Below are 13255 nucleotides of genomic sequence, written 5' to 3' on the forward strand. Positions count from 1 at the left end.
AGGGATTTCCACGTTTTTGTCAACTATTGAATGCATTGTATGTATCAAAATGTATTGTTTGTAATCTAGAAAAGAAAAACAACTTGGCTTGCACTGCAGAAACTATATCCATTTTTATCTAACATATATCCATCTACCTCTAACGTTTTTAAACGTTGTTATACGAGTCATTTGTGTAATTTGATGCGTTTGTGTACCCTGATCATTATAAAAGACTCACGCACACACCAACACGCACGCCCAACTCCCCCCCCCCCCCCCCCCTCCCATCCCTCTGCTCGGCTGGACTGGGCTGCAAATCACCTTGTTTACAATCTCACACCAACACTCACATCAATTAACTGCACATTGATTTTCCCGCCTGGGACGTTACAATATTGCAGAACACTCCCCGTGCACTCCTTTGCAATGTTAACTTTGTCATCATAGCACAAGCACACAAATTAATGGCTTGTCCATAATTATGCTTTTTAATAATTGTGCAATTGACACAAGCCCCATTCTCTGGTGTTCTTCCTTTCATTTTCTTTTTCCTTTTTTTTTTTTGTGAACTCATGAATAAGTAAAGACTCTCGTCGAAACTAAAAGATAGCTGACAAGCCGGGAACACATCCATCCTGTCCCCGCAGCTCCTCTTTAAAAATTAAGAGCAAAATAATGGCATCAGCCGTCGAAACGTTATTATCTTCATTTCTCAACATCAGCACGAGGAGAGAGAGAGAGAGAGAGAGGCTGCGTTTGTCCTGTTTCAGCCCCATCATACGCCTAAACACTCCTGAAAGCATCTAGACGGTAACGATAATGATATTTTTTTTTTTTTTTTTTTTTATGTAATTGCAACCACCAAGTTGTGCTCTCGGGCGGCTGATTCCGACATTTTGATTAATATAATTTTAATTGTGAGTTAAATATCACCACGCTGCACATGCAAAATTTACCCAGTCCGTATCCTGCCTACAATAGGACATGTTTAATGTATTTAATTATTGTTATTATGATTATTGTTGTTCTTGTTGTTGGTGTTGACTAACTTAGCCCACTTAAAAATAAAACAAAAGATGATGATTATGATGGAGTTTATGATGATGAAATAAAAATAAATGAAAAGTGTTTGTTCGACAGGAGAAATGGATGAAAAAAAAGAGGCAAAAGAAGGCGGAGAAAGAGGCGTGGTCCAGCGTCGTGACTGAACATCCCACCAGCCAATCAGTGAATAGATGGGCGTTTCTTTCCCCGCTGTCCCGCTGCTGCACCGGGCCTCTCGAAAAGTTTGTTTATTCGCCGTTTGCGGTGTGTGATGACAACGTGTTCGCGTGTAAAAAAAAAAAAAAAAAAAAACTACCACCCCGAAAATAGATCATCCGAGCACAAAAATGACTCCCTTAAAGTAAAGTGCACGGAGGCACGCGTGGATTTTTGCAGTCGGGAAGGTTTGCGCCAACCGGGTGCCGCTCAAAGGTGATTTTTTTAAGCCTCTGGTTTTGGGGACGGACTACTACTACCTGCTTGAGGCGCGAGAGGAGGAGAAAGTTCTGCAATATTTATCAGTTGGGACAAGACCAAGGTGTACCAAAAAACTGGAGGGGGCTTTCCTTCCTTCCTCAAGCGGAGTTTGGGAACCTCGGGGTTGGGAGACGAAGAAGACCCCCACCGTCCCTCCTTCCAGCAAAGCAAATCAGGAGCTAATTGATTAAAGAGACTTCATTTGAATAGGAGGGGGGGCTGGCGAGGTGCCAATCGCCTTTCAAAGAACCCCCCTCCCTCCTCCTTCCTTACCCAGCCCCTCCTCGTCCACCTCCCTCCCACCCCGTATGATTAATCGCGAGGCATTATTGATAATCATAACGTGGCACATGCGCGTTGGATGGGCTCGATGCGCGTGAAATTTTGAGGGCCCCCTCGTTTCATTTTTTCTTCTTGGTCTTCCTCGTCTCTTCTTCGCTTGGTGTTTGCCCCATGTGCCAGCCAGCATGTCGCGCAGGAAACAAGCCAAGCCGCAACACTTTCAGTCCGACACTCAGCTACCCGGAGCCGGCCACAATGGTGAGTAGCACCGGCCCCTCTTCTTGCGCTCCACCAGCATCCCTCCTACTTTAATAGATTCACTTTTTATTTTTAATGCATAGTTCTAAAGAACACGCACACACATCATCATCGCTCCCATTATGTTAACTTACTTTTTTTTATTTATTTAGTTTTACGTTGATTTGTGCAACTTAACGTGTGTTTCAAAACTTTCGAATTTTATTTTGGTTTTAAAGCGAACCGGCTCGGACCACCCCGGCGAAGTCACTCACACACAAACGCATTCAAAAAGTGTGTTAAAACCTTCTTTGGGTCTTAAAATTGTACAAACTGAACGTGTTTGCTTGCATTCGTCTTAATGCACATAACAAGACAGTTTGCTCATCGTCCTTTTAGATATTAAAAAGTCTTACTCAGCGTGAGTCACACACACTCGCATGCATACATACACAACACACGCGCGCTCAGACAGTTAAAAGAATTGTTGACTCAAATAAGTCCGTTTTTGGTTACATAAAGGAAAACAGTGGGATTTTTACAGTGCCGTAATTTATGACATCATCAGGAAATAATTGTGTCAAATGTTGCGTTGATGGTAAAAAATGTGATCCGATTCGTTCGATCAGTGAAGTTTTTTTTCCCATGTTGATACATGTATGTTGTAAAAAAATATTAATAATTTGTCATACTTGTGAATAAAAGTGTAGATAAATTCGGGGATAAAAGTTACGGGAGTTGTTTAAAGGTAATGTTTTTTTTCATAGAAAAAGCCATATTTGAGCAAAACTTATGTCGTTAAAATTTCATTTGTTAGTTAAATTCAAAGTATGAACGTACAAAAAATGTGGATTTTAAAGTGCAATTTAAAACAACGTATGACTGACACATTTATGGAGTTGCTTTAAATGCACATTCATGTTACAATATTCTACTGTTCTGCCCAAATTAAACTTGCTTTTAATTGAAGCATGTGCCTTAAGACTTTATTGAGTTTCTGTCATGTGCAAAATATGTCACTTGGAGTCAACATAATCCCTCTGTAGAATAAAAAATAGTTTTGTTCATTCGAATTAGTTTTTTTCCACCCCCAAAGAATGAGGGTTAAAAAGTGTGTCAAGATTTATGTGTGTGTGTGTGTGTGTGTGTGTGTGTGTGTGTGTGTTGGTGCTGTGCTGTTTTAACCTTTGCCAGTGTCCCTCTATGTGAGGGGCGACCGGGGTTCAGGGCCCTGTGCGTGTGTGTGTGAGTGTGTGTAAGGGGTGCTCAGGGTTCAGGGCCCAGTGAGATCCACTTCAGGTCGCCATTGACCCGACTAGTCGGAACCGCAGGCGGCCCGAGCCAGGCCTTGACACTCTTTTTCTCCTTCTATTAAGCGTTTAAGTGAGGCTCTTATCAATATTTAGCCCCTATCAGAGTGGCCCCCTGGGGGGGGGGGGGGGGGGGAATTGGCAAGGGCAACCCCCCCCCCCCCTTCTTCTTTCTTTTTTTTTTGTGTGCCCCTGCAAACAAGAAAGTGTTTGTCATTTGGTTGGGGGGTGTTAGCCCATACCCTCCCTTCCTCCATTTGCCTTAAGCATGACACCGGACCACAGCTCCGACAGTGTCCTCCTGCGTGGCCAGACTGGACCGTGATGGTTTTTGCCGGACCTCCATCTGGTGTTGAGTGCGATGTGGAGCTCCCAAGCCGCCCCTAAAAAAACACAATGTAGGATCTCGCCTGCTTCAAATCTTCACTCCTTCTTCTTTTACCTTCGTCTTTTTTTTTTTTTTTTTGAGGCCTTCTTGACTATGATTCATAAACAGCGCATCCTCCTCGCGGCAGCTTTAGCTTGATTCTTAATTTTAATTCGAACTTAATCCCTGCTATTTTGGGAATTAAGCCTAATGCTAGCATCTGCGCCATGTCCTGTGTTCCAGCATTGATTTTTATTTTTTGTCCTAACAGTTTGACACAAAGCTTTGATTGTTTGCTCAAGTAAAATAGCACACTTTGGACACAAAGTGTAGATTAAAACTCACATGCTTTTAAATGATAACACAATGCTGTTAATATAACTAACCTCTTTTTTTTAGTGTGTTTGTGCTCAAATCTTGTTTAATTTAAACGTATTGCAAAGTCGCCATCTAGGAACGTCGGTTGATGGAAAGTATCAATTAAACGTATCTTATAGTTTTATAAAATTGAGAAATAAGAATTCAATTTGAATTAATTTCAAATCAGCTTTTTTATGACTAATTGTTAAAAAATATAATGTATTTCTACTGTATTGTAATGAGTTTTTAATTCCTTGTAACCTTTAATCACGTGTACAAAAATTGAAAATACATTAAAAAGATCAGAAAATGAGAGAAGAAAAAGCTCATTACCTGTAATGTTTTGTTGACTTATTAGCAAAAGTAACATTTGTATTAAATTTCAACACTCTTATATTGGAAATGAATGTGGAATAAATATTCTCCAAAAATGTGACCCCATTTGGTAAAAAAAAAAAAAGCTGAATTTATTTAAGTTTATGACAGATTCTCATTTTTCCTTCCACACACTTCATTTAGTTTGGTTTTCAAAAATTTCTCGCATTTTTCACCGTTTTTTTCCCCATTTCCGTGGCCCTTTACTTTTCTTATTTGTCTTCCCAAAATTAACTCTCAAACAAAGCTCTGCGTGTTCTTTTCAAAAGCTGGAGATTTGCCGTGAAAAGTTATGGCGTGTGTTTGCATAGTTGGCCGGCGTTCGGGCCGGGGGGTTTATTGTCATGGCAACTTTGCGGTTATCTGCTGTCTGGCGGCGGCTGAAGAACACCGAGGGAAGATATAATCCCTTTGAGTGCGCTCCGGAGTGGGACCCGGCCCCGGGGATGAGCTCTGGGGGCCGGGGTCCTGACCAACCGGCCGGCCGACCATCCCCGCCGCTCCCATGCTGCGTGAACAATGGGGAGGCATCCTGTCTCGCTGTGGGGCAGGGGGGGGGGTGCACTTCTGCAGGGTTTCATTTGCAAATGAATTCTTGGCCCTGATGAAAGTCTCCAGAATGGGGAGGAGGAGGAGGACGGTGCGAGGCAGAAGGGGGCTCAGTCGCCATGAAAGGGATTCATAGAAAAATGCAATTTGTAAAGCAACTTGTATGTTAAACAGATTTCGACAAAAGAGGGGCAAAGAATGCAAAATGAGTTTGAGAATTCCAGCAGCACCATTGACGGCGCACTTTCAATGGCTTATCTCTTACTTTGGATAGTTTTAAGATCTTTTTTGATCTCCAGTCTTTTTTTTTTTTTTTTTGTAGTTTGAGCGTTAGTCATGTGACGCGTCTTGTGATTTGTCAAACGGGATGTTTTACCGGTTTTAGGTAATTCAATCATACTCCTTCAAACTATTTAACAGCATTACCATCCTCTGTGTGGATATCCCCCCCCCCCCCCCCCATTCTTTTCGCCCCCTCTTGTTCGGCCTCAATCCTCTCAAACGCATTTAGCCGTACCGATAACCTGTCCGAAATGGCGACGTCGGACTGAAAATGAGCAAGGTTGACAGCGAATTGAAAGTCTAATAAGTCCGTCCAATGCTTGATTGGCGCAGAGTGGACAAGCAGACTTTGAAGCGCTGTATAGGAAATCAATGAGTTTCTATGAAATTTCATTAAAGGGTCCTAGCCGCGCCCTCGCTGCACTCTGTTCTATATTTTTGATGGATTATCTGAAGAAAATGATTACTTTTGCCTCGGCCCGATGTACATCTTCAAACATCACTATTAAGCGATATGTGAGTAGTTCTGATTGATTTTATATCCTCTCTTATCTTGTTTCAGCGACCACTGCCCCCTTTTTTCTCATTGCTCATAGCTTATTGTTGCTTTTTCGATCTCTTTTTTTTGTGAACACATCAAGGGGATAAGTGTAAAACTGATTAACTTAAGATTAGCAACAATGGAACTTTAGGAGATAAAGCCGCCGCTTCGGCCGCAAAACATTTCTGATCGCTAATCCTGTTTCCTCCTCCTTTTTTTTTTCTTTTTTTTTTTTTTTGCAGGGGACACAGAACTTTGCTTCGAGGACCCCCCCTGCAAGGAGTCCGACGCCCACGTCTGCAACAGATGTTGCGCCGAGTTCTTTGAACTCTGCGAGCTCGAGGAGCACCAGAAGAATTGCACTAAGAATCAGCTAGTTCTAATTGTGAATGAAAGTCCAGTCTCTCCCGCTGGATCTTTCTCACCCGGGTCCCCTTCTCTTAATCCTGACGACCAGATGAATGACACTGCTAATAACACTGATCAGACAGAGTGCGGCGACCTCTCTGAGCTCGCTGCGCTGGAAAAAGACGAATCCATGGATGTGGATGTTTCAGGGATGAGCAGTGGTCAAGAAGAGGAATGCAGCCAAGCTGAGAGTGGAAGCCCCAGCAACGCGGCGATCAGCTTCAGCGGGAAGGCCACTGCCGGGCCCGCCGTGGGTACTTCCGCAATTTCAGCCCCTCTGCCTCAGCTCGGCAACCTGGCCGAGCTGGGCAACTTCTCCATGATCAACAGCAACGTCATCATCGAAAACCTGCAGAGCACCAAAGTGGCTGTGGCCCAGTTTTCCCAGGAGGCACGCACCTCCGGGGGTCCCCGGGTGGCGGTGCCCGCCCTGATGGAGCAGCTCCTCGCCCTGCAGCAGCAGCAGATCCATCAGCTGCAGCTCATTGAGCAGATCCGCCACCAAATACTGCATCTGGCTTCCCAATCTCCAGAAATGCAAGTGCCCCCGACCTCGGCTGCGGGCACTATGGGACCCGCGGCCGCCAGCCCGCTGGCCACCCTGAGCTCCCATCTCTCGCAACAGCTGGCCGCAGCCGCGGGCCTCGCGCAGAACCTGGCTAGTCAGTCGGCCAGCATTAGCAGCCTGAAGCAGCTCGCTGCTGCGGCACAGCTACCTCAGTCCAACGCGAGCAGCAGTGAGACATCTCAGAGCATTAGCACCCTGGTGCCGTCAACAGGCAATTCCCAACCCCCCGAGAAGAGGCCGTGCCACGTCACTAACACCCCGCTGGCCAAGTCCACCACCCCGGCGTTCGGAATTGGTAGCTTGCTCAGCTCGGCGGTGAATCCCCTTCTACCTCAGCCCCCGCCAGGAAACCCCATGTTCTCCAGTTCGCTTCCGAGCGTCGGCACCACCGTCGAGGACCTCAACTCTTTGGCAAATCTGGTGCAGCAGCGAAAAGGCAAGGTGCCCAACGTCGCGTCGTTCGAGACCAAGAGCAGCTCAGAAGAGGCCTTCTTCAAGCATAAATGCAGGTTTTGCGGCAAGGTGTTTGGTAGCGACAGTGCCTTGCAGATCCACCTGCGCTCGCACACCGGCGAAAGGCCGTACAAGTGCAACATCTGCGGCAACCGCTTCTCCACCCGGGGCAACCTGAAGGTGCACTTCCAGCGGCATAAAGAAAAGTACCCGCACATCCAGATGAACCCGTACCCCGTTCCCGAGCATTTGGACAACATCCCGACGAGCACCGGCATTCCCTACGGCATGTCCATGCCCCCGGAGAAGCCGGTCACCAGTTGGCTGGACAGCAAACCCATCTTGCCCACTCTGACTTCCTCGGTCGGTATGCTGCTGCCGCCGACCATGCCCAGCCTGCCCCATTTCATTAAAAAGGAAGATCACTCGATAGCCATAACTAACCTTCCGGTTCCTTCGACTACAAGTGACTCAGGTTCTTCTGAGCCTTCAGCTAAAAGTACCCGAGCGTCAGAAGAAGGCGAAGGTGCAACTCTGCCTACCTCAAATGGAAAAACTGAAGAAGGCAGCCATTCCTCAGGCTTCGTGACCAACGTCAGCTCCGCTGCCGAGGGCGCCACCGAGTACACCACGTCCAACAGCCCGCCTATGTTGACCAACCCGCTCATGCCTCTCATGTCGGACCAGTTCAAGGCAAAATTCCCCTTTGGAGGTATTCTGGATCCCCTCCACGGCTCAGAGACATCCAAGCTGCAGCAGCTCGTGGAGAACATTGACAGGAAGGTGACGGACCCCAACGAGTGCGTCATCTGCCACCGGGTGCTGAGTTGTCAAAGCGCGCTGAAGATGCACTATCGCACTCACACAGGGGAGAGGCCCTTCAAGTGCAAGATTTGCGGAAGAGCCTTCACCACCAAGGGGAACTTGAAGACCCACTACAGCGTCCACAGGGCCATGCCTCCTCTTCGAGTTCAACACTCGTGCCCGATATGTCAGAAGAAATTCACCAACGCCGTGGTGCTACAGCAGCACATCCGCATGCACATGGGCGGACAGATACCCAACAACCCTTTGCCCGAGAACTACCCGGAATCCATGGTCTCTGACACCGGCTCGTTTGACGAGAGAAACTTTGACGACCTGGACAACTTCTCCGACGACAACATGGAGGGGATGGAGGAGGGTCCCGACAGCAGCGTGCCCGACACGCCCAGGTCGGCCGACGCTTCCCACGACAGCCTGTGCGACTCCCCGGTCGCTCTCGACGCCGTAGGTCGAGAGAACCCCCAGGGTATGGATGCGGAGGAGCTGCGAGAACTCAAAGCCATGTCTAACGGCTTGACAGAGGGGGATTGTCTCACCGACTCCTCGTCTCTCGGCGGGGACGTGGAAAGCCAAAGCGTGGGTAGTCCAGCTGTGTCCGAATCTACCTCCTCCATGCAGGCTCCCTCCCCCACGAGAGAAAGGCACCAGAGGGCATTCTCCATGGAGCACAGCGCCCTCCTACACCCTCACCCCTCCAACATCGGAGCCTTGGACCTGACGTCGGTCAACACTTCCAAGGACCCCCTGGGCATGATTTTCCCCTTCCGTGAGCGCAGCATAGCCAAGAATACATCTTGCGACATCTGCGGAAAGACGTTTGCATGTCAGAGTGCCTTGGACATCCACTACCGAAGCCATACCAAAGAGCGACCTTTCATTTGCACGGCCTGCAACCGGGGATTCTCCACCAAGGGCAACCTCAAGCAGCACATGCTCACCCATCAAATGCGAGACCTGCCCTCGCAGCTCTTTGAGCCCTCCAACACCAGCATGTCCTCCAGCCCCACGCCCTCCCTGCTGTCCGTCAGCTCCCTGGGAAAGCCGGAACTCAACGGCTTCCTGCACGGCCTCCACCCGGAGGCCAAGGACCACTCCGCCCCCTCCGCTGTCGTTTCCGTAGCGGCCGCTGCGGGCATGGTCACGTCGTCCGCCTCCACCTCGCCGGTGCTGTCGGCCGCGCCGCCCCGCCGGACGCCCAAGCAACACTTCTGCAACACCTGCGGCAAGTGCTTTTCCTCATCTAGCGCCCTGCAGATCCACGAGCGGACGCACACCGGCGAGAAGCCCTTCGCCTGCAGCATCTGTGGCCGTGCATTCACCACCAAAGGAAACCTCAAGGTATGCTGACAAAAATCATAAGACTGAAGTTCGCTTCAGGATTCAGTTTGTTATCGAAACAAAATAGACAAAAAAAAATGGTGCCAATGAGTTTGCCACTCGCCTTCACAATGTGAGCCAGGTCTGTTTTTTTTTTATTTTTTTTTTATTTTTATAACAAAGGCAAAAGTAAGAAGGGACATGATGTCACAATAGTGATCGGTTTCCTGTCTGCTGTGAAATCATTTTGCTTTCTCGGTCAGAAAATGACTTGTAATGATAAGTGGTGACGGATGAGGGAATAAATCACGGTGACGGGGGTTAAACCAAATTGCTGATGGGAATTAGAGTCACTTACATGTTTGTTATGTTTGCTTCTTTGCTACACCAGGAATGTTCGTGGGTCAGTCTGACCCCACTGCATGTTTAATTCTCCAAAACAAACAAAGAGAACACACTACTAACCCGTTGCGATTCAGTCAATATTTACTGCAACTACACACTTCATTCACTTTTTCCACTCACTTTTTTACAATGATTATTGGAGATAAAATGCACATCTACACAATTTGGGAGGTTAAATATGAGTGATAAAGTATTGTTTTGTTTTATAAATGTTAAAATAATCTGGAAAAAAATACGTAGAATTATTAAAAAATGGTGTCTGCATTTTAACCTATTTCTTAATTTAAAGAAATATTTATATCTTGATTTAAACTTTAAAACTGGTTACAAGTTGGGAACCACATGCCCAATAACTGATACAATAAGCTGTTTCCACAAAATGCTAAAGCAACAGAATTATTTTTTCAATTTATTAAAAAAACTATTTGCAGGAAATAATGACTGCACAATTAATACTAGTGTTCAGTTTTGTCATTCATTCATTTCTGGACAATTAAATCTGACCTGTGAAAATTTCTGGGGTAGCAAAGTAAGTGTTGGATTTTCAAAATTTGCCGTGAATAATTCGTTTTAGTCGACATCTTGTGTTGTTAACATTCTTGTATCTTGTTGAAAAACTTGATGGTGCCACAGCAGCAGCAATGAAAGCAGACAGTGTAATTTTCCGCCCAAGCCTGCAAGTCCCGCGTGAGAGCAGCGTATTAGGGCTCAGACCAAGCGGCCTCCCCAAAATAAGATGTTTACCACCACACGCAGTGAAGCGCCTCACTGCATCCTGGGTGTGAAGCCGGTTTCATGTGCACTGCGGTATCATTGCTATTATTTTTTCCATTGCATCATCTCTCATTTGCATTCCTGATCCACCCTCCTCCGCGTCTGTGTTGGTCCACATGGGCACGCGTATGTGAAAAAAAAAAAATGCTTTTACAAGGAGGGAGTTGCAACTTAAAACATTTTTAAAAATATTTCAAAATAAATAATTATGGGCATTTTTTATTCAATTTTCTGGGGGGAGGAGGTGAAATATTTTTGCCAGCTTTTTTTCATAAAATGGAATTTTTTTAGGAAATGCTTCTTTTTTTTGCTCCATTCCTTGTAAACGTGTCAGTTTTACTTGCTTATGTAACTGTCAAAGACAAGTCAAAATTTAGAAAGTTTAGTTTAGTGTGTATATTGATTTAGTTTGGACCTTTATTCAATCCCTGATTTTTCCTTGCAGGTCCACATGGGCACCCACATGTGGAACAGTGCCCCCGCCCGACGTGGGCGCCGGCTCTCAGTGGACGGCCCCATGGCCTTTCTGGGCGCCAACCCCGTCAAGTTCCCGGAAATCTTCCAGAAGGACCCTGCGGCGGTGTCGCGGGTGGGCGCCGGCGACCCAGCCAGCTTCTGGAACCAGTACGCCGCCGCCTTCTCCAGCGGCCTGGCCATGAAGGCCAATGAGATCTCCGTCATCCAGGGCGGCGGCCTGCCGCCCATGTCTGGCGCCGGCATGGGCAACGGCGGCAGCTCGCCCGTCGGCGGCCTGACGGGCAGCCTGGACAAACTCCACAGCGCCGAACCCAACGCCGCACTGGCCGGCCTGGAGCGAATGGCCGGCACGGAGAACGGCGCCCACTTCAGGTTTACGCGATTCATGGAGGACAACAAAGAAATCGTCACGAATTAGACACGCAGAGACACAACCAGAACTGTGAAGACAAGTCTGTTTTGTACAATGTACATGTTATAGTTCCCGGGAGCTTATTTATTAGTGACTATAACCGTGCTTGAGACGCAGTGGAAAACATTATAACAGTTAGACCAGATGTGTGTGCGTTTGTGTGCGCGCGCGTGCTTCTTCTAAAGACGACGTGTGATAGATACTGACCCTGGCATTAAATTATTTTTTCCGTGTCCCCGTATAGATATGACGTCTGCCTGTAAGATGCAAAATGCTGTAAATATTGTACACTGATCTTGTAGACGGTTTGACGTGTGTTCACAGACCACCCACCCCCGCCCCTCAGCCTCCACGCCCACGCATTATTTAAGGAAAACAAAACATGGACATTTTGATGTTTCTTGCTACTTTTTATGTTTACTTCCATAACCCCACCACCCACGGCCTCCCCCGATGTTTGGAACAGAGACAGCCAATCGTTCTCCACAGTGCTGCTAACGTGTCGTGTTCAAGAGCCCCCAAAAGATGATGTACATAAATGTCAAGAAGAAGAAGTCCGGTGGACACACAAAAATGATAGTGTTGTTTTTTTTTGTTTTTTTTTTTATAAATATAAATATATTGGGGTTTGACAAACCTTTCGGACTGTTACATGCACTTTCTCGGAAAGGTGGAAGATCTTTAATGGGTCCAGTTTCGCTACACTTTAATACCTACTAACAAAAACTCTAAGATACTGTAATTCTTTACTCGAATAATAATCAAATACATCTGTTTTCCAAAAGAAGCATTCAGTGTTTGTGTTGGTGTGCTTTGTTTTATTTAGTATCAGTTCACCTTAATTGCATATGTGATCATTTAAGTTAAAAACAAAAAGTTTCATTTGGCCCCCGGAGTGGCTGGCAAGTCCTGAGTGTACACCTCAAGCAATGTACAATACAGATAGATTGGCTATAAAAATAAAAATAGAACATTTAAACATGCATGATAGGTCTAAAATGTCTTTGGGTGTGACTGTGATTATTGTCTGTGCGCTTTGATTGGCTGGCAACCAGTCCAGAGTGTACCTCTCCTCTCGCCCCAAATCAGCTGGAACAGACTCTGGCAAACGCGCAAATCTAGTGAGGAGAAGGCTACTTTTTAGAAATATTATATATATATATATATATATATATATATATATATATATATATATATATATATATATATATATATATATATACGTAAAGGGTTACGTAGACTTTTTTAAATTTTATATATATATATATATATATATAATTAAAAAAAAGTCTACGTAATCCTTTACAATATTGTTAGCTTGCTTATAGATAAGGAATATTTATTTATTTATTTATTTAAATTGCCTGTAACACTTGAATTAAAAAGGTAAAAACAATATTTCTTAGCCACGCATACATGCGTTATACTTTTTAAAAAATCGGAAATTAATATCTTGGAATTTTTCATAAAAAAAAACCCTTTTATTTGATGTTTAGAAAATGAATTGAAGACAATATTCCAATGTCTTTTTCTCATTTTATCAATTAAAACAGTTGCTGACATGCCGTGTGTGACACTTTAAGGCTTTTAAAATAATAATAATAAAGTTGTGAAAACGGATATTTTCAGACCGTTTTGTTTTAAATAAAGCTGTCACAAACACTGTGGCACCGCGCGAGTCGGATTTAAAAGGCAGTTTGTCGTCTCGCCTTTTTTTTTCTTTTTCTTTTTATTCTTTTTTCTTCGTTGTCCACATCGCTCAAAGGAGGTTTTGTGGCTGCGCCGACAGCCGCGTGTCATTGAACGCGTC

General features: G+C 45.5%; 1 protein-coding gene across 2 annotated transcripts; it reads left to right on the plus strand.

Annotated features, from left to right (window-relative positions):
- The first annotated feature begins 723 nt into the window (after positions 1–723).
- sall1a (spalt-like transcription factor 1a) lies at positions 724–12428 on the plus strand. Of its 2 annotated transcripts, XM_085907893.1 has the most exons (4): positions 724–792; positions 1123–2043; positions 6049–9398; positions 11002–12428. In XM_085907893.1, exons 2-4 carry the CDS (start codon positions 1971–1973, stop codon positions 11449–11451), a joined length of 3873 nt encoding a protein of 1290 aa, XP_085764019.1. In that variant the 5' UTR covers positions 724–792; positions 1123–1970; the 3' UTR covers positions 11452–12428. The 2 variants fall into 2 exon arrangements, with proteins under 2 accessions (XP_085764019.1, XP_085764020.1); XM_085907894.1 differs by lacking the exons at positions 724–792; positions 1123–2043 and adding an exon at positions 3539–3730.
- Positions 12429–13255: the final 827 nt, after the last annotated feature.

Source organism: Syngnathus leptorhynchus, chromosome 3 (assembly GCF_054491065.1).
Source record: "Syngnathus leptorhynchus isolate UIUO chromosome 3, UIUO_Slep, whole genome shotgun sequence".
NCBI lineage: Eukaryota > Metazoa > Chordata > Actinopteri > Syngnathiformes > Syngnathidae > Syngnathus > Syngnathus leptorhynchus.